Source organism: Notothenia rossii (genome assembly GCF_949606895.1).
Source record: "Notothenia rossii genome assembly, chromosome: 2".
In the NCBI taxonomy this organism is placed as follows: Eukaryota; Metazoa; Chordata; class Actinopteri; order Perciformes; family Nototheniidae; genus Notothenia; species Notothenia rossii.
The window spans coordinates 32,468,188-32,495,692 of NC_136904.1; the positions used below are offsets into that span (position 1 = coordinate 32,468,188).

Consider the following 27,505-nt stretch of genomic DNA (forward strand, 5'->3'; position numbering starts at 1 on the left):
AGTAGGAAAGCAAACAAGTAAATAATACAATGGCTCAATTCCATTAAGGTACTTCAGTCTCAGTATTTTTGTGTGCATGCTGGCTCACTGTCATATTGTTATGAATTACAGGGACATCGCAATTTGTAACCTGTGCCTTTCCTACAATGACTTAAATACAGTACATTCGTCCCAATTAAAGTGGAGTGCCACTGAATGTCATTTGTGAAACATAACTAACTACATTTCTAAAGTACTGTATTATAAGGTAATTGTACTTCTCTACCACGTTGCTCAGGCTAATACTGTGCTTTTTACTCCACTTCATTAATTTGTCACTCAAAGTCACTAATTGAATTGAATTAGTCGCAGTTTTAAGAGTGGGGCATCAAATGCACCAAACACAATATTTCTACAAACAGAGCCGTAAAACACATTTTTGTAACAAAAGCCCCTCCTAAAAGCCAGAGACATTTTCATCTATGTACCGTAAAACAATTAGATGACCTGATGAACCAGGGTCACTGTTTGTTTACTTGAGTTCACAGAGGTCACTGTATGCATAGACTCCCCCTGGAGTATCAAAATAGAATAATTCCTGCAGTGTAACACGACTATGTGATAACATTTCATAAAGAGTACATTTAATTAACCATTACCAACATTCCCTTGACGTTTACAAAGAAATTTGCTCCAATTCTTTATATAAAAAAGAGTTTCTCGTAAATCACAACTTTATAAAAGAGCAATACTAACTCAGAGGTAATCAGCTTTAATGAACTAAGATCTCACATGCTATATCTAGGTGATTGTGTTTATCACATAGATTGTGATCCTTTTAACTTTCTACATGTTAACGCTCAGTCAGGGTTCAAAAGCAGGAGCCACATCTATTGATTTTCCTGCACAACATACATACAATATTGATGTTTTCTTGTATGATCCTGTTAGCCAGCATCAATATTTAGATTAGATTAGATTTACAATATATTTGATATCCAAATCTGAGAAATTATATGTAATGTTTTTGAGCTCATTGGGGACATGCATAACACAACATATCAGGCAAGTTGTACATGTACATCTTCACACCCTGATTCTTTCACACTGTTATATTTCAAGGATGTAATACTTACACAGCTGTCGGCCAACAGAGCACTTCCTGTTGCACTGATCAAACTCTCCCCTGAGACGCTGTCGGCTTAATGACAAGAATAAAGACTTTGTGTTGTGATGTTTTTAATTTGTTCAGAATGAACTAAAGAGAGGCTTGTGTGCTATTTTTGCAGATTAAGGGTGGGTGTCTCTGCATCACCATTGTTTAAGCTCACAGAAACAGTATTTAGTAAATCCGGAGTACTATTTATTTGCAATAAAATGTGTGTAGGCCTATGCACTTAATTTATTTATGTAAATTCACTTTGTGTTTCAGTTGTTGTTTCATTCAACAATATTACATATTACAACTATTATTATGCTCATTTGACAGATGATGAAATACAGTGATATTGAAAAAAGGACAGCTGATGCAGAGCTCAAAGTGACCACTCCAAGGAAGGGATTCATAATGTATTTTAAATGCCTGTTGCCTCGACTCATCACTCCTCGAATCTCTTCCTCACCTCCCAAGAGGGGCGAGGAGTCGAGGAAGGAAAGAGGAGTCGAGGAGGTGATAACTTGAGAAAGGACCCCTGACAGAGTAGTGAGAACTGCACTGACAGATCCATGCAGGTGGCTTTAGACGTAGGAGGGATTTACAGTAGGCAACTGCGTCATGACGTAGCTGGCGGGAGTCGTGACGCTCGGTTCCATGTTTTTAACGCAGCGCGGGAGATTTAGGAGCAGAGGAAAAGAGTCAACCGGGGAAGTTGTAAGTTGTCAAAACATTTTTTCTGCCATATATAGTTTGACAACATTTCAAATGAGTCAAAGTTAAACGTGTATTTCCGTAAACACCGTGTAATGTTCCGACCGTTGAGTTTGAAACAGCGTTAGTTAGCTGCAGTGGCTGTATTGTTAACGTCAACATGGCTCAGCTCGGGCATAGGTGTAATGTTGAAGTGTTAGTCCTACCTTAATGAATGTATTACTGTGTTCTTCTGCTCTTCCGCGTGGTAGCTTTGTGAAAATGCCTTGTGAGAGGAAGCCAATGCGCTACGGCCACTCGGAGGGACACACCGAGGTCTGCTTCGACGACTCTGGGAAGTGAGTCTGATGTTAAACGGTCTTCATATTCATGTTGCCACAAAGTAACGATACTGCACTTAACTACGATTTTGAGGAAACTGTTCTTTATTCGAGTCCATCCATTTCCTGCTATTTCAACCGCTATAAGTTGTGTGTGAACTGAAATTGCTTTGTGGATTCTGAATAAGTCTGCAAACAAATAAATGAACCAATTAGTATCTATTGTTATAGCCTAGGTGAGGATAAGATAATAGTCGCAATTGCATGAATCTTACTTGTAATAGAACATCTCTACACTGTGGTATTGCTAGCTTTGCTTGCATAAAAGATCTGAGTACTTTCAACCTTTGTGTGTCTAAGTCACTGTAGCACACTCAATTAAAATAGCTCTCAAACTGCTTTCAAACTTTGTTCCTGCTTCACAATATTTCCATAAACTGATCCAACCATACTTCCTCAGGTTCATTGTAACCTGCGGGAATGATGGAGATGTTCGGATATGGGAGGGTCTGGATGATGATGATCCAAAGTTCATCACGGTCGGGGAAAAGGCTTACTCTCTCGCACTCAAGGTCGGTCATCTGTCTTCTGGTTCTGTAGTGATGTGTTTCTACTAAAGATATATGTTTCTAAAGAATCAGCTGTCATTGGAGGATTAATATGTTTTTTCCTTTTACACAGAACAACAAGCTGGTGACAGCGAGCTCCAACAACACGGTGCAGATCCACACTTTTCCTGATGGAGATCCAGATGGCATCCTGACCCGGTTCACCACCAACGCCACACATGTCACCTTCAACAGCAGCGGCTCCAGGGTCGCTGCAGGATCCAGGTACCGACGATCACTTCTGAGAACTAGAGCTAGAAGCAGGAGATGAGTCATCACCTTGCTCTATCCATTCATTAACACCTCTAAAGCTCACTAGTTTGTTTTACCCATAGAAACCAAAACGTTGTGGTTTTGTTATAACTTGCTTGCGGTCACTCATTTAATTTGCTGATGACCTGACCAAAAAGTAGGTTCAGCACATTCTCCTTTTTTTTTACTTTGACTTTTCATCACAGAGAGTCGCAAGTAGCTATTGCCTAAAATCCCAGGATGTGTTTTTATTACATGTACCAAGTGCTAGGACTGTCTTAGGCACTAAAGCTTTTATGTGCGCAGCTCCTCTAGCTTGGAACACTCTGCAGAACATCTAGAAAATGAGCATTTTGGTTCCCCTGCATCATTTTAAAGCACAGCTGGATGATACTCCTGGTACCTGTCTTTGTGAATAGGTTTGTAAGTTGTACCCCTGTCATTATGTTGTATGTGTCCTTTTGTTTTCTGTTGTATTTCTGTTACATGTGTAACCAATGTGCGGCGGCAGGTCTCCCCTTGTAAAAGAGATCGTTGATCTCAATGGGATTTTTACCTGGATACATAAAGGCTACAAACAAATACATAAAACATTTTAATCTGTGGAAGCCGTAGTACTGTAAAAAGCACGACCAATCATTTTAGCCGGCCCGGCTAAAGTAACTGGATGGCTTACCTGCCTGACAGCCTTCCATCTCGTGCACAAACTTATCTCGTGCCCTCATTGGTCATGTGCGTGTTCCTGTGTGTTGGGGGAGGGGCTCTGTCTCAGGGAGACTGAAGGGAGGGGTAGATTTTTTTCAGCTGTGTACTTTCAAATTCTAGCACACTCCAGCTGGTTTCTCCATTCTTACCTACCCTACCTTTTAAACACACAACAAAATACAATCGCAAACGACTGTTGAGAACTTTTAAGATTATGTTTGATAATCCTAGATTTGTATTTTTGTTTAGCATTTTAGATACATACAAATATTAAGATATGAAGACGTCCAGCTGACTCATTGGTTCATATTGAGATTTTTCTGTGATCCCAAAGCTAGTGAGGAGCGAATGTCACTTTAACTTTCTGTCAAGATGTGCATGCTCTCTCCGCTCCAGTAGAAGCTGTCGTGTGTAACGTGTCTGTTGTGTTCAGCTCACCATGATAAAACCAGACTATGATCTCATTATGTTATGTGTTGTTGTTCTGGTACACACTCAGCAGTGCACCTGAATAATATTTTCAGCTCTCAGACACAGCAGCTTTCTGGATTGTCTTATGATTAGCCTTGATTGGAGATAACGGTCTGTTTGCTACCACAATTGATCCGCCCTAAACAGGTTTATCACGGCAATAAAAGCACAGAGCCTGGCACCTTATTGATGCTGCTATTTCCACACCGGTCATTTCTCTTGGGGTATTGATTGTGAAAAATTCAGGCATCTGAAGCTGTTAACACAAATTTGGCATCTGCATTCTGTCGCTCGCTGGAGGAAATCAGGATTATTTTGCTTCTCTTTATTGATTTGGCAATTTGCACTCGCGCTGGTTCACAGCTGATATGCCCTTTCCCTCAAATCAGTCACATGTGAGCATAGATTGCTTGCACATATTTATTCTTAATTATTTATCTGTCTTCCTCCAGTGACTTCATGGTTAAAGTGGTGGAGGTGTCGGACAGCAGCCAGCAGAAAACCCTCCGGGGCCACGAAGCGCCCGTCCTCAGTGTCACCTTTGACCCCAAAGACGACTTCCTGGTGGGTAAACCTTTTCTCCGGATGTTAGAAATGCAACGCTGAGGTCTGTCAGTGTGCCAATGATTCTGAGACCCTGGTCTGAAATTAGCATCAACAGAAATAAATACCAACACAACCTAATTCCCCTTAAAGCCTTGATAATAATGACATATGATAGTCCAGCTTTACTTAAAAGGCACAGCCTCATTTTTGGCTGGATAAATAATATCGTTTTCAAACAGTTTTGACTTTTTCACAACAAATGTAAAACTCTATCTGCTCCCTCTGTCAGGCGTCCGCCAGCTGTGACGGCAACGTGGTGGTGTGGAACATCAAGGAGCAGGTACGTCAGGGTTTCAGCACCTCGATCTGAAAGATTTTCATGAACATAAACAAGCTTTTCATTTTGATGTGCACTTGATTGTTGCAGTGTGTCAGATGCTGATCTGCTTTGTGTCCCTTCAGTCTCAGCTGATCAGCTGGCCTCTTCTGCAGAAGACCAACGACGTCAGCAACGCAAAGTCTCTGTGTCGGCTGGCCTGGCAGCCCGGCACGGCCAAGGTCAGTCACCCTCTGAGACCTGTGGCCACCATTATATCTGCCTTTTTCACTTCCTCAGTGCAACCCACATCTGTAATTAACCACTGAATATGATAGTATTACAATAACAGGCAGATCTTTCACTTAAAACAACCCACTGTTTGTGTTCAGTTTTTGGCGGTTCCTGTGGAGTCGAAGGTGCAGCTGTACGAGCGAGGGTCCTGGGATCATGTGAGCACTCTGTCTGATGATCTGCTGACTCAGGTGAGGTCCAGGTGTAGAGTGCGCTACTGCTAAAAAGCATGTTTACCTCAAACTTATTTTTCAAAATGTTATCTTTCTGCAGATAAATAACTTGAGTGGAAGATTTATGTCTGATTTGTTCTCTATTTACATTGTATAGCTTTGAATGACTAGTGTTTGTATCTGAAGCTCCTCAAACACTGTTTTAATAGACTCATTGCACATAATGTAAAGGCTCTGTGAGGAAGACTTTTTACTTTCAAATTTGTCTTATTGTTCTGAATTGCCATTTTTTTACATTCATCCTAGGGACATTCTAGCTCTTTACATGTTTTGTATGACATTTAAGATATTTTCATTTCTGGTTACTGCAACACCAACATCATGTGTCTACTTTGTTCTGTGACATGCAGAATATGACCAGAAGTAACTTAAACTCAAATTTAGAAAATATAGTGGCAGCCTATTTTAAACAGAACAAACATTTGGATCCTTTAATTTAGCTTAGCAACATTTCTGTAAATATGAACAACGGGATTCACAAAGTGATTTACATCATTTAAAGAGGCGGATGATTGAAAGTCTTTAAGTCCATGAAAAGATGCTCGTTTCTTCTTTGCGTGGTGGCAAGGTTGACAGGTGTTTGGTATAAAAAAACAGTTTCTACATACAGTGGGGCAAAAAAGTATTTAGTCAGCCACCAATTGTGCAAGTTCTCCCACTTAAAAAGATGAGGCCTGTAATTTTCATCCTAGGTATACCTCAACTTTGAGAGACAAAATGAGAAAAAAAAATGAGAAAATCACATTGTCTGATTTTTAAAGAATTTTATTTGCAAATGATGGTGGAAAATAAGTATTTGGTCACCTACAAACATTAAACAAGATTTCTGGCTCTCACAGACCTGTAACTTCTTCTTTAAGATCCTCCTCTGTCCTCCACTTGTTAACTGTATTAATGGCACCTGTTTGAACTCGTTATCAGTATAAAAGACACCTGTCCACAACCTCAAACAGTCACACTCCAAACTCCACTATGGCCAAAACCAAAGAGCTGTCAAAGGACACCAGAAACAAAATTGTAGACCTGCACCAGGCTGGGAAGACTGAATCTGCAATAGGTAAGCAGCTTGGTGTGAAGAAATCAACTGTGGGAGCAATTATTAGAAAATGGAAGACATACAAGAGCACTGATAATCTCCCTCGATCTGGGGCTCCACGCAAGATCTCACCCCGTGGGGTCAAAATGATCACAAGAACGGTGAACAAAAGTCCCAGAACCACACGGGAGGACCTAGTCAATGACCTGCAAAGAGCTGGGACCAAAGTAACAAAGGCTACCATCAGTAACACACTACGCCGCCAGGGACTCAAATCCTGCAGTGCCAGACGTGTCCCCCTGCTTAAGCCAGTACATGTCCAGGCCCGTCTGAAGTTTGCTAGAGAGCATTTAGATGATCCAGAAGAGGATTGGGAGAATGTCATATGGTCGGATGAAACCAAAATAGAACTTTTTGGTAAAAACTCAACTAGACGTGTTTGGAGGAGAAAGAATGCTGAGTTGCATCCAAAGAACACCATACCTACTGTGAAACATGGGGGTGGAAACATCATGCTTTGGGGCTGTTTTTCTGCAAAGGTACCAGGACGACTGATCCTTGTAAAGGAAAGAATGAATGGGGCCATGTATCGTGAGATTTTGAGTGACAACCTCCTTCCATCAGCAAGGGCATTGAAGATGAAACGTGGCTGGGTCTTTCAGAATGACAATGATCCCAAACACACCGCCCGGGCAACAAAGGAGTGGCTTCGTAAGAAGCATTTCAAGGTCCTGGAGTTGCCTAGCCAGTCTCCAGATTTCAACCCCATAGAAAATCTTTGGAGGGAGTTGAAAGTCTGTGTTGCCCAGCGATAGCCCCAAAACATCACTGCTCTAGAGGAGATCTGCATGGAGGAATGGGCCAAAATGCCAGCAACAGTGTGTGAAAACCTTGTGAAGACTTACAGAAAACGTTTGACCTCTGTTATTGCCAACAAAGGGTATATAACAAAGTATTGAGTTGAACTTTTGTTATTGACCAAATACTTATTTTCCACCATCATTTGCAAATAAAGTCTTTAAAAATCATGTGATTTTCTGGATTGATTTTTTTTCTGATTTTGTCTCTCATAGTTGAGGTATACCTAGGATGAAAATTACAGGCCTCTCATCTTTTTAAGTGGGAGAACTTGCACAATTGGTGGCTGACTAAATACTTTTTTGCCCCACTGTAAAACCGCTCACAACAAGCTCTGTGGATTATCTTAAGTTACTAGGTCTTGATTCCTGGTCAGACATCCCTTTTCTTTATTCTGAAAAGGTATTCTCCTCCCTGTTGTCCCTCAGCTCGTCAACGTGGTGGCCTGGTCTCCATGTGGGCAGTTCCTGGCAGCTGGCAGCGTGGGGGGTTCACTGAATGTGTGGGACGTGAGCAGCAAGCTGTGTGTGGAAAGGTATGTGTGCAAAATGTAATTTCTATACGAGGTTAGTTTAAGTGAGACCCTTGAAAGAAGGAGGCTTGGTTGGTGCAGTCACTGAGAAGACGGCAGACGTTCAGCATCACTCACTACAGTTCAAGATGTCTCGTTTCTCCGAAGGCAGAAGCACGAGAAAGGCTTCACAGTGTGCGGGTTGGCCTGGCACCCGTCAGGCAGCCAGATCGCCTACACCGACACCGAGGGCTGCCTGGGTCTGCTGGACGGACTCCGCACCTCCACTTCAAACTCCACCAACACTGCCTCAAAGGTATGCTCAGAAAACAAAAATCTCAAAGCCAGCTCCAATAATACGAACTGCAGCGGTGAAAGGGGAAGTTCTCTACATAGATAAATATTGTTTATAAAATGACCATTTTAATAACTTGACCAATTAAGAATGTTGCTGAAGTGGAGCTGAAATAGTGGATCGATTGACAGAAGATAATGGGAAACAAAAACATTTTAAGGTCATTCGATGAGTCTAGCTTCTTAAATGTGAGAAGTTGCTGCTTTTCTTTTTTTATAGATGTTAATAATTGTAAGACCTCCACCACAGCTAAATAAATTACACTTATTTTAAAATGTCACTTCCTCAAACCTACGGATATTAACTTTTTTTGTATTTAATTTCCGTGTGATGTTGATGCTGAATAACTGTCTGTGGACTTTCAGCAGGCAGCGGTAACAAAACCAGCGAAAGACTACGATGCACTGTTTGACGATGATGATGACGACAGAGTCATGGATGAAGGGCAGAGTGACACCAACTCCCCGGTTAAGAAACCCATCGCCGGGGGCGATGACGACGATGATGATGATTTCCTCATGCCTGCGACCGGCAGGGTGAGGAGCAGAGCCATCCTGGATGATGAGAACTCCCTGGGTGAGTGGATCAGGATCAGGTGCAGATGTGAGACGAAGGAAGATTAAAAAAAAAAAACACAACAACAGTGAAGGCTTCCCAAAACAACCGGACTGAAGCAAAATGACAAAATCCGACTCGATTTAGCCCAACTCTCAAAGTTAATGCGGGGAACTTGCTTCATGGTGAACTTAGTGTTTTAAATATGTATTGCTTTAATTTTGAGCGGTGCATACAAAACTCTAGTTGTGCTAGTTTTGAACTGAAAACGATTTTTGTGTTCTAAAATTAATATTTGTAAACATTTTCAAATTGTGAAGAGAAGTCTTAAGTGACTGAAATCGATTTCTTGCTTTCTTTACACTTCTCGCCCTGGTATAGCTTCTTTTTACTGCAGTTTTTGATTATTGGTTGTTAATTTATTTGTGTTTTTAGTTTGAAACAAATGAAATCACATCACAATGTAAACTATTTGTTTTCCAATAAAAGCTGTAATCCCTCACGTTTAGAAGCTGAAACCAGACATTTGTTTACTTTATACATTCCTTAAATTAATAATTCCTTGTCCAAGTTATAAATTACTTTTCTTTGACCGATTGGTTGTACACTAGCAGTCTGGGCGCTGGTTCAAGTGAAGACGTGGCTTTCTGTTTCCTATTTAAACCTTTTTTTTTTTAATCCAGACACCGGATCTCTAAAGCTCGGTCAGGAAAAATTTGGGGACGATGACGACACGGGCAGTGGCGTCGTGCCCGCTGCCCCGCTGGTGCCCCTGCGTCCCGCCTATGAGGGGCCCATGCCGACGCCCCCCCAGAAGGCCTTTCAGCCGGGCTCCACCCCTGCACACCTCACACACCGCTTCATGGTACGAATACATGTCATTTAATGCTTCTTTTTTTACTGTATGACCTCTAAAACTTACTCAAATGAAGGAATATGAAGGAAAACAGTTGCAGTCTCCTGTGCGTTAACACACAAACTGTTCCTCAGATGTGGAACTCGGTGGGAATAGTTCGAGACTACAACGACGAACAGGACAACGCCATCGACGTGGAGTTTCACGACACGGCCGTGCACCACGCCATGCACCTCACAAACACGCTGGGCCACACCATGGCTGATCTTTCCCAGGAGGCCGTGCTGCTGGCTTGCCCCGGCACAGACGAACTGGCCAGGTAAACCTCCTTCTACCCTGGTTTTTCACTCTACAACTAAGGAGTTCTTCAACATGTGCCAAACACATAGAGGAAGCTTGGATGTAGAAATGTAACCCACAGCTTTTTTAAAGAGTAGGCAAACTGGTTCACACCAAACATTTTGGTGGTTATCTGTGGATCACACTTTTCTGGTAACCCATAAATTACATACATGTTGGGAAATGCTCTTATTACAATTGGAGACATCCTGGAATAATCAATTCCTAAGGAATGCAAAGTTGTATATATTAGAAGTATAAACTATACTGTTGTTAATAATCATAGATATTTGAAGATATTGTTAATCGCAAGCAAGAAGGCAATATATATTTAGAAACTGGTGTAAGGCTGAGCCGCTCACTAAAGAGTATTGGATGGATATTATAAAACTGGTTTATATAACGGAAATAATTGACTTACCAACTCACAATAAGAGATCATATTTTAGGTATTTGAAATTTATTTATGAATAACTGATGTATAGTTTTCAAGATGCTATGCCTGTATCCAACCTGTGTTCCCCCTCTCCTCAGTAAGCTCCAGTGCCTCCACTTCTCGTCCTGGGACACCAACAAGGAGTGGATGGTGGACCTGCCGCAGGGCGAGGACGTGCGGGCGCTGTGTCTGGGGCAGGGCTGGGCGGCCGTGGCCACCAGCGCGCTGATGATCAGAGTCTTCTCCATCGGGGGGGTGCAGAGGGAGATCTTCAGCCTGCCGGGGAACGTGGTCTGCATGGTGGCCCACGGAGAGCAGCTGCTCATAGTCTACCATCGGGGTGAGACGCACACACTTTTTCCATTTACACACTTGTTTATATGAATGAAAAGTTGTATGAGAATCTAGGCATAGAAGTAGAGAATGAGTAGGTATTTATTTTGATAAGATTACATTTTTGTTTCAATTGACAAAAGTAATTGTTCAGTATGCTACATGATAGGTATTCAGTTATACTAGACCCTCCAGAAAAATGCGTGAAAAAAATCCTTGATTATGCGATTAAACATGCAGGGTTTTTATGTGAAATTGCGGGGAGTTGCGAAAAAGAATAGATTTAAAAAAAAATATTGGGCCGTCTTATTTATTCTCTCTCACACACAACCTGCCACTAACGTTAAACCCCTTTCCTATTCAATTAAACACATTCAATGTTTATTTATTGTAAAAGCAATTGGGCTATTTTAATCACACTCTCTCTCTCACACACACACACACACACACACACTTCTCCGCCTCATTCTGTTTTCATTTACTCGTTCGTTATCTGACCAGCTTCAATCTTGTAGGCTACTCACTTCGTTTCTTGTAGCCCTCGAAAGGGTTTTGGAGGTTGATGCCTCGGTGAGCGTGAGTTGTTTGGCTTTCTTGTCCGCAGCAGCAGAAAGCATTTTCGAATGTTTGAATGAATCAAAGTGGGTCGTCACCGTCGACTTTCTCTAAGATTTATGCTCCAACACACAGTTGCACGGAGTGCAGAATAGTTTCCCCCCACTTTCGGGCAAGACATCGGGGTACTGCTTTAGCAGAAATGTTCGTCGGTAAATGAGATGGATCAGATGTTTTCATCTTGGTGTTTTCTCTCTCGTGTGAGTTCCACAAGTTCACTCAACGGTGTTGTTTACCTTCTGTGATGCGCGAGCTGATGACGTCACGTCATCATCATCACTACTTCACGTCAAGACGAGTTAACTTTTTTTTTTCTCAACTTTGTGTGGAAAAATGCGAGGATTATGCGGCCTTTTGATAAATATGTGGCCTTTTCAAAATCTGCGCCATTATCAGGGTGTCCGCGGGGTCTTAAAAAGTATTAAAAGTTGATAAATACATTTAGCGAAAATTAAGGCTATTAAAAAGTATTAAACGGCATTTCCCAAGGTATTAAGAAGGTTCACAGCAACGACAACAAGAAACACCCTTTAATTTACTGAAACGACATGTCGGGAAACACCCCAAGGCGGCCCCATGCATAGCTCACCGTAAAATGCTGCTTATTATTTTAAGTTTCGTTGCCTTGCCCCGCTCTGTGTGTGTGTGTGTGTGGGGGGGGGAACTAAACGACTACGGTAACGGGTCCCAAGGTGGGTAGACCGGCATACGCAACGCTCTGGAGGTCCAACGGCTCCGTGTGTAAGCCCTATCATTTTCTGATAACGATGAAATAGCCCGCCTCCCTCTCCCCACGTCTCCTGCTGCTGCCGGGCAGTCAGAAGAGGGGGAGGAAAAAAGATCGTCCCTTGGAAGAGGCGGAGATGTGGGTGTCTTTCATCTGCTGGTGGACTACCTGAGAGATGGCGCTGCCTGAGAGATACAGCAGGAGAACACGCCGTCCACCGCGGAGAATAAACAGAAGGGCAACCATGGCAACCATGGCAACCATGCTCCGGGGTCTTCTTCGCTGCTTTTGGTGTATTTCGGGCGGCAGCAGCGCCACCTACAGGCCTGACATATGTACTACATCGTTTCCAGCATTTCCACTGGTCTAGTGTGAACGGACACGTTAATGAATCGAATGCGTGTTTTTTTGCGCTTGCGTATGCGTTTTACCGTATGCGTCCTCTTGGGGGCGGGGTCTAAGCCAAACTATATCCGGTCACAGAGATCTGCTATTTTAAAGTAAAGTCAACATATATAGACCCTAATATAGTCTATATTAAGAACGAGAAAAGTCTTAACATATATATCCTTTTTTGTAAACATATGACAAATGTGTGAGGGTGATGACGTCAGAGCATCGTCCTATGTGCCAGGGCTTAGCCCCGGACAGCCCCAGCCCAATTTAACCCCTGGGTATTTGAGAGGGAGCTCCTATATGGCATTACCCCGCTGAAGCTCACCAAAGTTTAACATATTTCATAGTTCAAAGTTTTGTCAATTGTTTTGTTTATTGGTCAAATACTGGTTTCTAATGTTTTCTGAGGAGTTTGACTGGAATGAAAGAGCACAGAGTCTACAGAAGCAACAAAGCAGCATACTGCATTAAACCTGACCCTCACAGAGAGGTTGAAGTTCATGTGGAGAGGAGGCTTCAGTAGTCTGTCTGCACTCTGTTTAGTTTTGCTATCTTACAATCAATATAGTAAATGTGAGGTAAAGTGTGTCGCCAATGTAACCGGTTAGAACTCAAAGTTGCGATGAGGTCTTAAAATGTATGGAAAGGGTCTTAAAAAAGGTCTTAAAAGGTATTAAATTTGACTTCAGGATTCCTGCATATACCCTGATTATGCGGTAAATTCTGCGATCAAAGGATCGCGTTTTTCTGGAGGGTCTATATACTGTACAGGGGTTTGGATTTATGAAATACACATTGTTTATTTTGCCAAAAATAGATGTACTTGCTTGTAGTGTAACTTGGAGTCTTAAGTGTTGTAGAAATATTTAGAGATGTAGTTTAAAATGTGATCGTAAACCCCTTAGGTGCATGTTGTCGGAGTTGGTGTGGATCATCACATCTGCTGAAAATGTTGTTGTTGTGTACAAGTTGATTTAGAAATACTCATTTAAACAAATAACAGCATTCTTTGAAAAATGGCAGAAAACAATGTAGGTGTTACTTCATTTGTAGGGAAAGGTTCACATTTAAATGCTGCCCTGTTTTGATAATGGCATTATTGACGTGTCCCTCACAAACAGCAGCTCCCTTTGTCATCTTCAAGCCTTGACGTGTGTCTCATTCTACACCCTCAGCTCCAGGGTTTGATGGGGAACAAGCTCTGGGTGTCCAGCTGTTGCAGTTTGGTCGAAGGAAGAGGCAGCTCATCCATGGGGAGCCCCTCCCCCTGTCCCACAGATCCTACCTGTCCTGGCTCGGATTCACTGCTGAAGGTCAGTTTGTGGAGAATTGATTTTGTCTTACTCTCCTAGAAATACCTCTCCAAATACATCCTCATCTTTGGATTTTGTAAGATGACCACCCGGTTATTTTTCAGGCACACCATGCTACGTGGATTCAGAGGGGGCAGTCCGGATGCTGAACCGCTCCGTGGGCAACACATGGACCCCGGTGTGCAGCACCAGAGAAACCTGCAAAAGCAAATCAGACAGCTACTGGGTGGTGGGAATACACGAGAACCCTCAGCAACTCAGGTGAATGTCCTCTTCTCCAACGTACTGTCTCTGAACCCCCTCAGAACTCTGTTGGAGGAGCCTGTGACCTAAGATTTTCATTATCATAACTACAATGTAGCTATGTACAAATGACAATAACCTAGCCTTTAACCTTGAACAAGACGAAACACAGATAGTTTAACATTTGAGATCCGGCTGCTGAAAAAGCACTCGTGTGGGAAAGAAGTATGAAAAACAAGCTTGAAAAAAACTGAATGAATAAAGCTTCTGATTGGCCCCTGGATGCAACAATCAGGAGGCTCTCAGTTTAAAACAGTCTCTATTCTCAGCTCAAATTATTGTAGCGTAATTACAAATATAAAGTGCATCTTCTGTTTAACTGTAGAAGTTTGCTCAAACAAAGTTTGTGTGATATTTTACATTTCATGGTCCTTTTTCCTGATGTAATCCATTTGTTCTTGCCTGTTAATTATTTCTTGGACGTCTCCCCTAAATGCAGCTGTTTGTCCCGTCAGGTGTATTCCCTGTAAAGGCTCCCGGTACCCTCCCACTCTGCCCCGACCTGCTGTGGCCATCCTGCCCTTCAAGCTGCCTCTGTGTCAGACCTCCACAGAGAAAGGACAGATGGAGGTAAACACTCCCAACACATCAGACACTACAAACTAGTTCTGCTCGGAGACATTTAAACCCAGTAACTGCCAGGTGTAACACTGATCTAACTTACAATCTGTTAGCTTGCTCATATACAGGACTGTCTCAGAAAATTAGAATATTGTGATAAAGTTCTTTATTTTCTGTAATGCAATTAAAAAAACAAAAATGTCATACATTCTGGATTCATTACAAATCAACTGAAATATTGCAAGCCTTTTATTATTTTAATATTGCTGATTATGGCATACAGCTTAAGAAAACTCAAATATCCTATCTCTAAATATTAGAATATCATGAAAAAGTATACTAGTAGGGTGTTCAACGAATCACTTGAATCGTCTAATTAACTCGAAACACCTGCAAGGGTTTCCTGAGCCTTGAAAAACACTCAGCTTGGTTCAGTAAACTAAATCACAAGTATGGGGAAGACTGCTGATCTGACTGCTGTCCAGAGGACCGTCATTGACACCCTCCATCAGGAGGGTAAGACACAAAAAGAAATTTCTCAAAGAGCAAGCTGTTCACAGAGTGCAGTTTCAAAGCACATCCACAAAAAGTCTGTTGGAAGGGGGAAATGTGGCAGGAAACGCTGCACAACCAAGAGAGATGACCGCAGCCTTAACAGCATTGTGAAGAAGAGTCGCTTCCAGAATTTGGGGGAGCTTCAAAGACAGTGGACTGAAGCTGGAGTCCAGGTATCAAAAGTCACTGTTCACAGACGTGTCCGGGAAATGGGCTACAATAGCCGTATTCCCATGGTCAAGCCACTTCTGAACTCAAGACAACGGAAGAGGCGTCTGACTTGGGCTAAGGAAAAGAAGCACTGGACAGTTGCACAGTGGTCCAAAGTCCTCTTTTCAGACGAAAGCAAGTTTTGTATTTCATTTGGAAGTCAAGGCGCCAGAGTCTGGAGAAAGGCTGGAGAGGAGCAAAATCCAAGTTGCTTGAAATCCAGTGTGAAGTTCCCACAGTCAGCGATGGTTTGGGGAGCCATGTCAGCTGCTGGTGTTGGTCCACTGTGTTTCATCAAGCCCAGAGTAAATGCAGCTGTGTACCAAGAGATTTTAGAGCACTACATGCTTCCGTCTGCTGAAAAGCTCTATGGAGATGAGGAATTCATTTTCCAGCATGATCTGGCACCTGCCCACAGTGCCAAAACCACCAGTAACTGGTGTACTGACCATGGCATTACTGTCCTCGATTGGCCTGCAAATTCCCCTGACCTGAACCCCATAGAGAATATGTGGGGTATTGTGAAGAAGAAGCTGAAAGACACCAGACCCAACAATGCTAATGAGCTAAAGGCCGCTATTGAAGCATCCTGGGCATCCATAACACCTCAGCAATGCCACAGGCTGATTGCCTCCATGCCACGCCGCATTGATGCAGTAATCCGTGCAAAAGGATTCCCAACCAAGTACTGAGTGCATTAATGGACATTTTCAAATGTTTGATTGTGTTTTGCTGTTATAAATCTTTTTTTTTTACTTGGTCTGAGGAACTATTCTAATTTTTTGAGATAGGATTTTTGAGTTTTCTTAAACTGTATGCCATAATCAGCAATATTAAAATAATAAAAGGCTTGCAATATTTCAGTTGATTTGTAATGAATCCAGAATGTATGACATTTTTGTTTTTTTAATTGCATTACAGAAAATAAAGAATTTTATCACAATATTCTAATTTTCTGAGACAGTCCTGTATATGAGAATCTTTTAAAATAATACAGACTACGGCCCAAAGAAGAACCTGATATTGAATGAAGCTGTTGTATTGGTAATGGGGAAGATTAAAATAACCACCTCGAATAACAAATGTTGTACCAACAACATTTGATCAAACCTTTTTTTTGTAAACTTAATGAACTCCTTTCTCTGAAACACAATTTTGTGTTAAGATTTTTTAAAGAATCATCATCTGCGCCTCTAAGACTGACATTTTTGGAAGTTATCTCAGCTAGTTTGTGATGCTTTATTGTCTTCTTGCTTCTGATTGGACAGAGCTCTAGACTTTTTATATAAACAGATTTACAAGTCTCTTCTAGCCTGAGATATTTCTTAAGTTTTAATGGTGTAACCTCATATAGTAATATACTATACAGTAGTCCAGCATGATACATTCCTCCTGTAATGTGATCTAAATAGACCGCCTGTGTCCTCTGCCGTCCCCCAGGAGCAGTACTGTCGCTCGCTCCTCTTCAGCAACCACTTCAGCTTCCTGTCGTCCAGCGGCTACGAGATCGACGAGGAGGCTCAGAGTCAGTCCCAGAAGGACCAGCAGGAGCTGCTCATGAAGATGTTCGCAGTGAGTCTGAAACCCACACTTACCTATTTAATATCATACTATTACGCCCCACCCTTAAAATGGCCCTATGGGGGTAACACAATTCCACCGCTGACCCAAATAGAACACAAAAGACACCTTTAAAATCATCAAATCCATAGGATGTATTATAATCAACACGTCAAATGAACCACAGCAGTCCCCACACTGAGGCCTCTCTCTTCTGCTGCTGCACTGGAGCTTTTAAGCACTTCCTCTCCAGGTGCACCTCGTCTGAACCTCGTTGCAGCAATGCAGCACACCTGGGTAGAGGAACCAAAGGGAATACATACAGCTGTAACACATACTCACTGATGCTAGAGGTGTGCCTGGTTGTCTGTAGCTGCTGTTCATCCTCCATGTTTTCTTCCAGCTGTCCTGTAAGCTGGAGCGGGAGTTCCGCTGCGTGGAGCTGGCGGAGCTCATGACTCAGAAAGTGGTGACTCTGGCCATTCGATACGCGTCCCGGTCCAGACGCATGGCCCTCGCCCAGCGGCTCAGTGAGATCGCACTGGAGAAATCCAACCAGATCCAAGAAGTAGAGCCAGAAGAAGAAGAAGAAGAAGAAGAAGAGGAAAACTACTCGAGCGTCAGACGGCCCTCTGGGTAATGCCAAAATGCTTTTATCCCGTTTGACTGTAAATTAGTGTTGAATTCATGTTTTACAACAGACTCACCTGTATTTGCTGGACTTGCAATAAACTCTTACAAGGTTCTAAATAGGGCTGCAACTAACGATTATTTTGGTAGTCGACTAATCGGTCGATTATTTTTTCGATTAGTCGACTAATCTAACGATTATTTCTGTCACACCCTCCATCTCTGCTTCCTGTGGGCACGGCTCCTTTTCCGGGCTCCAGTGCATGTTTTACCTCAAGTCTGCACACCTGTGAATGTCACCCTGTTGTCCAGTCCCTCTGCCTTAACATAACATGATCCCATAGAAAATTAAAATAATGACTCATGAAACATTTGAATTTGAACTTTGAACTTGTTTAATCAAATGTATTTGAATAACATAAATACAAAAAAATCATAATGAAAACAAAATAAATAATACAAATTCAATCGCATTTTATTCTTGTCATTTCGCAGACCCTTGTTAATTATTATTTTAAGTTTGGAATTAATTACAGCGTCGATAAAGCTCTATTGTGCTCTACTACGCTGTAAGCTTGGCGCTGTTTAGCAGCTCGTTGGTGGACACGCAGCCTCAACATAACTGAAATAGCGTTTGCTTAGCAAGCATTAACCATGAGACGTTCTGTTTTCCAACATGTAAGCTAACGTAAACATGACTATGGCTAACTTGCTCAAACTTACCCATGATCCAAAGTAGCAGTCCTCACGGTTCCAGGGTGCTTGCGTTTTAAATGCTCGTGCATCACTGTAGTGCTGCCGTGGAATGCCAATTCCCCTTTACAAATTCTGCATTTCACTGACTTCTTTGGCTTGTCGTCTGTGAAATACTCCCACACTTTCGAAACTCTCGGTCTCGCTTTTTTGAGCTCTTCATCACCCTCATTCTCTCTCCTTTCCGCCATCGTTCGTATTCTTTCTTCTTTGTTGTTAGTACAGAATGCAGTCATGGCAGACAATGGAGAGTATACTGCCCCCAGCACTTCCTGTAGTGCATTGCAGTTACAAATGAACATTTGCGCAGTTTTGAATTAACGTTACCGGCTCTCTGATCGTTTTTATACGACGCGTCGACACTAAAATTCCGCGTCGACGAATTTTTATGATCGACGTCGTCGATTATGTCGACTAATCGTTGCAGCCCTAGTTCTAAAGAGCATTTGTAAGGGAAGAAACTCACTCTGTAACCCCGCTGTTCATCAGAGAGTGTTCCTATAGTTGTATTATTCATGCAAAGCTTTCGTCTATATTATATGAATAATGAAAATATAAATATAATATATAGAATGTAGCTACATTTCCGGGACATCCAGCATTTGGATGGAGTAGCTTGTGAAAAATATGGCGTGTTAGATTAAGAAGCTGCAGTAGTAGTCTTTTCAATGGGTACATATTTTCTGAAACATGTATGAGAGAAAAGGATAATATATAAGAATACCTTTATTAGTCCCACCGAGGGGACATTTAAGGAAAAGAGCCAAAGACAGCTTAATGTTACCTTAGAAAAGTAACGTAGTGGTCTTTGTGTCAACAAACATTCAATTGCAAAGGATTAAGGGGGCCAACAATCTGTGCACCACGAGAGGGGAAGACGGTGTGATTAACGGGTTTATTATTCGGACAGGTCTGGCCAGAGTGAGGCTGCACAAGGACGGCAAAGCAGCCGACGTTATCAGGAAGAGGAAGAGCAGAGGGAGGAAGAGGAAGGACGGGAGATGGAGACGGACGAGCCATCGGAGACAAAAAAACGTCAGTTTCACTTCCTCCTTTAACTCTATGCAAAACATTTTTCCCATCAAAACATGCCAATGATAAGTGTCTAATGATTGTATCCGGTACTGCAGGTGTCAATCTGTTTGCTAAAGAAGCAGTTTCACCTGTGAAGACCAATCTGACGCCAAGTGAGTAAACATTACTAACAATGCAAATACTGTAGGGGTGTAACGGTATTCGCCCCGTACCGTCACGGTTCGGACGTCACGGCACATGCAGTCACACGGCGAATACGCCTTTTTTTACGAGTGGGAAAAAAGTCTGTCACTCAGGGCAGTATACACTATATATAGTCCAGGGGGCGGTATTGCGCCTAAAAGCCAGCCGCCATAAATAACAAATGAAGAACAAAACACAACAAAACGAACACAATACATGAAGAAGAAAAGTTAGTAGCTATGGCGAGTTCACACAACACACAGGAGCTAGAAGACCCACCTGCTTCTTTTAAATCAGGTGTGTGGGAACATTTCGGGTTCCCTGTGGACTACAACAATGATGGGGTGCGAGTTGTGGATCGGACGAGGACGGTGTGTCGGCGTTGTTCGACAGCGGTGCGGTATGCTAGTGGTAACACTTCAAACATGCTCAATCACATCCGAGTCAGTCTCAGTCCCCAGCGAGAGGGTTATCTCGACGGCAGATGACATGGTTACCGCTAACAGATCTGCCCTCACGACTGACAACGTAGACAAACTCATCTTTTTGAAGAAAAACTTGAAAATAGAGTAAAGCTTGAGTACCTTTATTTAGGGATAATGGCCTCACACACTCACAAGTTAATTACACATGTTAGACATTGCTCCTAAAAGTACAGATTTCATTTTGTTTTATATTATTTCATTGTATTTATTTTATATGAAATCAGGAGATGTTATACAGTTCAGTTCTGTATTGCCTTTTATTGATTGTGATTGAAACACTTTCTTATTATTTATTTAAATATTTTCAAGACATTCTTTTTAGTTGTACAGCTTATTTAACCTTTTTGTTTGACATCAGCCATTATAAACAATATGGCCATCTGAGTGTGTGCGTTACTGTTTGTGGTTTGTTTTTAACTGTGTAATACAGTTAATGATTCCAAATGTTAGAGTTCCTTATTTTCATACCAAAACTTGCACTACTGTTAAAAATAAATAACAGCAAAAACAAATGATGCATTTGGGACTTTTTTTTGCTTTTCCTTGTTGTACCGAACCCGTACCGAACCGTGACTTCCAAACCGAGGTATGAACCGAACCGTGACTTCTGTGAACCGTTACACCCCTAAAATACTGTGATCAGACATTGTATTATACTGTTCCAATAATATAGACATCTGAGTAAAAGTCCTGCGGTATTTTTATTTGCAGTTACTAAAGGAGGACGTGCAAATCCCTTTAAGGTAAGAATCACAAACGCTTTCACAGCAGCACAGTTTATTTCTTAAATCATCAAATCAAAATGCATTATAGTCCCAAATCACCAACAATGCCTCAAAGGGCTGTCCAAAGCAAACAAAGACAAAATAAAAATATCATAGCACAAAAATGATAAAAACATTATGAACAACAACATAAGTAGTGCCGTATGATAAAAGCATGTTTGTGTAAAACCAGACAGAAGTGATGCTTATGAAGATGGGAACTAGGTGACAAGGAAGTCAGGTACGAAGACATATGTTTTGAGTTTGCTTTTTGAAGGAATCAACCGAATTAGCCTCTCGGATCTGAAAGGGAAGATGATTCCAAAGGCGTTACTACCTACCGATGATTTGTGAATTCCGGGGATAAGAAAAGAGACTGGCAATATGGGAGTTATCTAGAAGTAAGAATGCAGAAGGAGTGAGAATGATGCAGGGTTTCATGGGATGTGTGTGCAGGTCCTGGGCTCAGGGAAACCCTCGTCTGCGTCCGGCCAGCCTCGAGTGACCAACATCCTGGACAACATGACGACCAGCAGGAAGTCCTTCCCACTCAGCGGACCTGCGGGGAAACAAAACAAAAACACTGTCCTCAAACCGCTGGCCCCCAGGCCCAAAACAAAGGTATCGTTATCTAACTTTCCAACATGGATCATCTTGTTCATGTAATTACCTTTTTTAAATTACATCTGGGCATTTTTATTTGAATGTTTCACAGTATTCACACTATATACCCACCCACTAACTCAAAAGGTTCAGCTCAATTAGGACACCATGGTTATCACTCCTGACATTCATAACTTTCATAATTCCAGAAATATTCAACAAAATCAAAATGTTCCCCAATATGGTGAAACTCTTCAAACGTGCTAATATTATGAAGCATTTGTCTCATGGGGGGGGAATCATTGCACACTTGCATAACTATCATACAGCATTAACAATGCAATTTCTTCAGGAATTTCATTCTCTAGTTTGTTTTGTTCTAATTGTCAGATTTTATTTCATGGCACTCCTGACATTGTTTTGTTCCTATTTCGACCATGTTGAGCACTTCTTAAATGTGTTTGTAAAAATGCTGTATAAATGAAGTTTATTGTTATTTATTATAATTACTGCTCTCAACTGTTTAGAAACACTTACAAAATAGCGTCTGTGTAGATATGAAATGTCATTTATTAGTGACGAGACAAAAAAGACGAGGTATATCACCACAAGATAATAATAATAAATATCAAATGCATCCAATTTAAATTGATAACATTGGAAAATAATTCAACTGTGCTTGAGTTCAGAGCCGGAGATATTGACCCATTAAGGTTCTCTGCTCATAATCTTCCTCTTTCCTCTGCAGACCCAATCCACTCTGCTTCAGATGAGCGGCACCAAGGCGTCCAATAAGAAAACTCAGCAGAACACACAGCCTGCTGCTGATACGCAGAAACAACCAGAAGCCCCTCCTCCAGCCTCTCCTGCCGATAACACGGAGAACAAGAGGTGAAATATCTGACCTCCTGACATTACAGGACCCAAAGTTAAAGGTACACGGAGTTTTGTTGACTGGCTTTCTGTTTTTCAGGCCAAAGACGGGCTTCCAGTTCTGGCTGGAGGAGAACAGGAAGAGCATCACGGCTGATAACCCCGACCTGGAGGAGACGGACGTCATCAAAGAGGCCATGGGACGCTTCAGGACGCTGTCAGCCGAGGACAGACTGGTGAGGGACACTTGGGGGTCAGAGGGGAGGGTCCCAATAAGAGGGGAGGGTCACATAAGAGATGGAGTCCTGGAAAAATTGTAATAAAGCCAGACATTTACAAATTCAAGCAAAATGATCTTAGATCTATGGAGTAATATTGGAATAGTTTTGAGGGAATCGCAATTTGGTCACCCTAAAATGTAATCTGCATTTATTTCTTTAAAATGTCAGCCATCAAAGGGGGACATTTTCTGCAGGTTCTGTACAACTCAAACTCAAATTATTTACAAAAGTGGTTCTTAAAATCTGATGTTACAAACAAATAGTGTAGATATGGTGTAGTATGCCGTGTAGAGAGAATTGACCAATGAAACTATCAATTAGTTACTATCAACATTTTAAATGACTTTTTGCCGGATTATGTTTTTTTTTATAAATATAAATAAAAACTACAATATATAAAGAGAGACAGATTTCCAGCCACGTATTTGTGTGCAAACGGGTTTCTAAACCTTTGGATGACACGCCAAGGATTTTTTTTTATTAGGATCCCACTGCCCAAAGTATTAAAGTATAATGTAAAATGATTTACTATATATAAATGTATATTAATGATATCATATTTATTTGTAATACTTCCTAGCATAATATGACAATTGCTCCTTATAATGTGAACCATGAATTAATTACATGAAGGTGTCCTAGGGAGCATAAAATGACTTGATGAATGAACTCAACTGTTTGCCTAATCGTCACTTCCCTTTAATGAAAATTGCGCTTCTGTGATGTTGTTTGCTTCAGTTCTGATGCTGTTGACTGGAATTTTAAAAAGCAAAGAATTATACAAAAAATCCCGCTATACTTTTGAAAGCCTCTGTTCTTCCACAAACACTGGGGCTCTGCACCTTTAATATGCCTGTAGAAAGGGGGAAATCCCTTTCTAGAGTTTAAACATTGCTACAATACACTATTCTTATTCTACCTCATGTAAGGAGTAGCTTCAGCCCCCTCCGTCATTTCATGTTTTACTAGTGATTTATGATTTCTGCTGTGGTCAGTCAATATGTGTGTAATAAGGTGACACACCTCAGCTTTCATACACAGTGTTAATAGGCATCAGTGTGGGCTTGTATGGTGCCTGGTCCTGACCCTGCATACATCACAACTCTCAGCAGCGCCATACTCCACACATAGAAAAAAAAGAGGAAGTGGATGAGGACCTGCGGGGGAGGGGAGTGACGCCTGTTGCCTGGGAACCCTGTCGAGTGTGTTTGGGCAGTGAGGGCACAAAGCATTGATCTTATGATAATACTGTGAGAGAGACAGTGAGCCGGTTAATCTGCAGCAGAAATACGTGATGATTCCGTTTTTCAAAAGGCAATTCCTGTTTTCAATTCAGAGACGGTTCTGCATCCGAACACCAAATAGTTCCAATTAACTACAAATCTAAGTGTAATAAGGGATTTGAAGAAAAAGCGTTTGTTTTTTAATACATTTTAACAGCATTTTAGTCTTTTTGTCGGCCTCTATTCTTTTACATTTACAACAAATATATATGTTGTATATATATTTTCCCAATACAATACATTTGACATGTTAAACAAAGAAAGTTTATGAATATTAGGGCCATTTACTTTTACATAATTCTCTTGCCGATGGAGATTAGCTTTATCTATAATCTGGTGTATAACTTCTCCTCTTTTTGTTATGAATGTAATTGTATGCATGGTACTTGTTCTATAAAGGTATAATACACTCTTGAGATATTTAATGTTTAAGAAATGTACAACCAGGTTGGCGGCTAAAACGAGATTTACAATGATGTTAAGTGTTTTTCAACACTGTATACGTGAGGTCTTTCAAAGGTGTCTTTTCTTCATTATAATTAGGGCTGTCAAGTCAACGCATTAATAACGCGTTAACCCCATTTTTTTTTTTAACGCCACTAATTATTTTAACGTGCGATTAACGTATGTGTATTTGTCCTCGGCCCCCCCCCCCGTAGTTTCAGAGCCCACAGGCTTGATGTTGTTGTTGTTAGTTGGATGGTGGCAGATTCCAGCAAGAGCTATGGATACAAAAAAAGGTGTTTTTTTAAACAGCAAACCAAGCACACAGCTGATGCTGACAGCCCTGCTCCTGCCGCTCGCTTGCGGCAGACCACGCTTGAAAGTTTGCCGGGGAGACGCCTGGACAACAACAGCGATAGCTAAATGGGTGGCTACAGCTTAACATTGTGGAGGACGAGGGGCTGCGTTAGATCATTTGGATCACATCCAACGTGTCGACTGCACATCACAGCGCATTATTTTGACCCTGAGACTGAACTTCAGTCTCTTGCTTTGACTGTTATGAAGACAGAAGAGTGGCATTTTGCCGACAACTGTAAACAGGCTTGTCTGTTTGATCAACTGGCTCAGTGCAAATAAGTACACAGGGTTGGGAGAGAGTGTGAGAGAGTGTGAGAGAGAGTAGGTAGGTAGGTAGGTTCAGGTTGTTGTATTGAAAATATTCATGAGAATATTTGTCATTAAACAAACATCTTCATAAAGCATATTTGTCCACTCATATGTTGATAAGAGTATTAAAAACTTGAAAAGTATTCCTCTATGGTAAATTTAGAACAGATACAAAATGTGCGATTAACTATGGACATCCTGCGATTCAATATTTGAATCGACTGACAGCCCTAATTATTACACATTCGCAATGGCTGAAATATTTTAAATCTTGCTTTGTTTGCTATCTCAAAGCCTTCTTCTTTGCACGTTAGCAATCGCGACTGTTGCTCAGTGCAGTAGCGGTAAACCATTCACAGGACTATTGTCACGCACAATTGTTCAAAGTACATATTTATGATAACTCCACAGTGCCTTCTATGGTCAAAAACTCCACAGCAATGCCTCACATTTGAGGAGCCAGAACAAGGGGACAGTGCTTTGATAAATGACCCAAACTATTAACCAATATCCAAACTGTTGACTAATGTTCTGGCCATCGCCCAATAACTGACATCTGACCCTTCAAACTGGACTCCCTGAATGTATTTGTTGTTCTCTTCTAACCACCACCTGTAGCATCTCTCCCACACAAACGCAGCCTGTTGCAAGTTGTCTTTTTCATTCAAATTAAACGTAGATACAGTGAAGGCTTTGACTTTTCAGTTTGGATATTTAAAAAGAAAAATCTGTTTCATGACCCTGCAGGAAGCTGAAACCTCATTAACGACCCTGGGGCTCTGTGTGTTTCCTAATGTCATTATTCTGTCCGAATTCAATCAAATAACAATTGAATAGCACGACGTCACTGTTCGTAGCGTCTACCAGTTCTCTATCGGTGGTGTTTTATGTTTTGAGGCTTGTTTGAATAAGCATAGGGCTAATGGGCAGTGCTGGTGTGTGTGTGTGTGTGTGTGTGTGTGTGTGTGTGTGTGTGTGTGTGTGTGTGTGTGTGTGTGTGTGTGTGTGTGTGTGTGTGTGTGTGTGTGTGTGTGTGTGTGTGTGTGTGTGTGTGTGTGTGTGTGTGTGTGTGTGTGTGTGTGTGTGTGTGTGTGTGTGTGTGTGTGTGTGTGTGTGTGTGTGTGTGTGTGTGTGTGTGTGTGTGTGTGTGTGTGTGTGTGTGTGTGTGTGTGTGTGTGTGTGTGTGTGTGTGTGTGTGTGTGTGTGTGACCACTCACCAGGCCCGATGATTCATCCGGGCTCCATTACGTCCAGGCAAGCGCTTCCTTTTGTCTCGGGGGGGGGGGGAAGCACGAGGAGGTAAAAGAGGCAGCAGCCTGTCAGTAGTGATTATACATGACAGGATGCAATTTCAAAGTGTGTGGTCATTTGATGTAGGTGTTTGGAGCCTCAATTGAAATGGAAGAACTGTATGATTTTGTCCTGTTCCGTAATCAACAGGCGTTTCATGTTCTTTTATTTTTCCTATTTGATTCAGTCCTGGACGGAAAGAGCAAAAACTGGAGACGCAGCAGATCTGAAGAAGCGGAAGAGGGCCGAAGGAGGAGCAGAGGGTGCAGAGACTGAGAAAGGACAGGCAGAAGCAGATGAAAATAGTGCCAAGAAGAAAAAATCTCTAGATCCATCCTCCAAGCTTTCGGCATTTGCTTTTAACAAAAACTAAATATTTGTATTGTATTCTTGTCTTGGTTTTAGTGCAAACGTATGTAAGAAATCTGTTTGCTGCGTTAGACATTGCGTCTGTTATTTGCGGCACTTATCAGAACACACATTCATTAATAATGGGGAATCCTTTGTTTTGATTTTACATTTACAACACTTCTATAAACCCTTATAAACTGTATTTTACAAATTGAATAAATGGAAATGTTTGTTAGTTCACATTTTTAGTCTCCATCCAGTTTTTTGTGTGGCATTGAATTCATTCACAAAGAAGGGAAATAAGGGGAGATCATATTTGATGGGCTCTTTCAAGGATATGTCTGGTGTTATATTCAACAATGACTACATTCCGACTTCCCTTCTGTCTGTGGCTCTCAGCCCGTTTGTTCCTCCTGAAGATGCAAATATATAACCAAAAAAAAAAAAACAGGTCACTAATGTAAAGAAAATTCCTATTTAACAAAGTAATTTGCTTGCAGGAGACCAACGTGATGTCTGAAGCTCAGGGTTATTTCATCTTGTACAAATAGAACAGGATAATAATAATAATAATAATAATAGATTTATTTTGTTAGCGCTTTTACAGGTGCTCAAAGTCGCTTTACAGAGATAGTGAAAAGAAAAGAACAAATAAATATAGTTAAAGTCAAATTTAAAACCAAGGATAAACAATACAAGCAAATACACAGAGGCAGTCCCATGGCACCATCTGTTTTGAAACATTGCCAAT

General features: G+C 41.5%; 1 protein-coding gene across 2 annotated transcripts; it reads left to right on the top strand.

Moving 5' to 3' along the window:
- Positions 1 to 1,694: 1,694 nt before the first annotated feature.
- wdhd1 (WD repeat and HMG-box DNA binding protein 1) lies at positions 1,695 to 26,996 on the top strand. 2 transcript variants are annotated; one of them, XM_079665554.1, is made up of 26 exons: positions 1,695 to 1,849; positions 2,098 to 2,184; positions 2,627 to 2,738; positions 2,848 to 2,999; positions 4,655 to 4,766; positions 5,038 to 5,088; positions 5,211 to 5,306; positions 5,457 to 5,549; positions 7,914 to 8,020; positions 8,165 to 8,312; positions 8,720 to 8,927; positions 9,590 to 9,771; positions 9,897 to 10,081; positions 10,636 to 10,877; positions 13,784 to 13,921; positions 14,026 to 14,182; positions 14,680 to 14,794; positions 16,991 to 17,122; positions 17,514 to 17,746; positions 19,404 to 19,528; positions 19,624 to 19,680; positions 20,908 to 20,939; positions 21,417 to 21,581; positions 22,312 to 22,454; positions 22,537 to 22,672; positions 26,591 to 26,996. In XM_079665554.1, the coding sequence occupies exons 2-26, from the start codon at positions 2,108 to 2,110 to the stop codon at positions 26,774 to 26,776; spliced, it is 3,384 nt and encodes a 1,127-aa protein (XP_079521680.1). In that variant the 5' UTR covers positions 1,695 to 1,849; positions 2,098 to 2,107; the 3' UTR covers positions 26,777 to 26,996. The 2 variants fall into 2 exon arrangements, with proteins under 2 accessions (XP_079521680.1, XP_079521679.1); XM_079665553.1 differs by having other exon boundaries at positions 1,696 to 1,849; positions 8,717 to 8,927.
- Positions 26,997 to 27,505: the final 509 nt, after the last annotated feature.

Coding starts and splice junctions, on each gene's coding strand:
- wdhd1 (XM_079665553.1), top strand. CDS start 2,108: ATGCCTTGTGAGAGGAAGCCAATGCGCTACGGCCACTCGGAGGGACAC. Junction 19,529..19,623: donor GCCATCGGAGACAAAAAAAC/GTCAGTTTCACT, acceptor CCGGTACTGCAG/GTGTCAATCTGTTTGCTAAA. Junction 20,940..21,416: donor GACGTGCAAATCCCTTTAAG/GTAAGAATCACA, acceptor ATGTGTGTGCAG/GTCCTGGGCTCAGGGAAACC.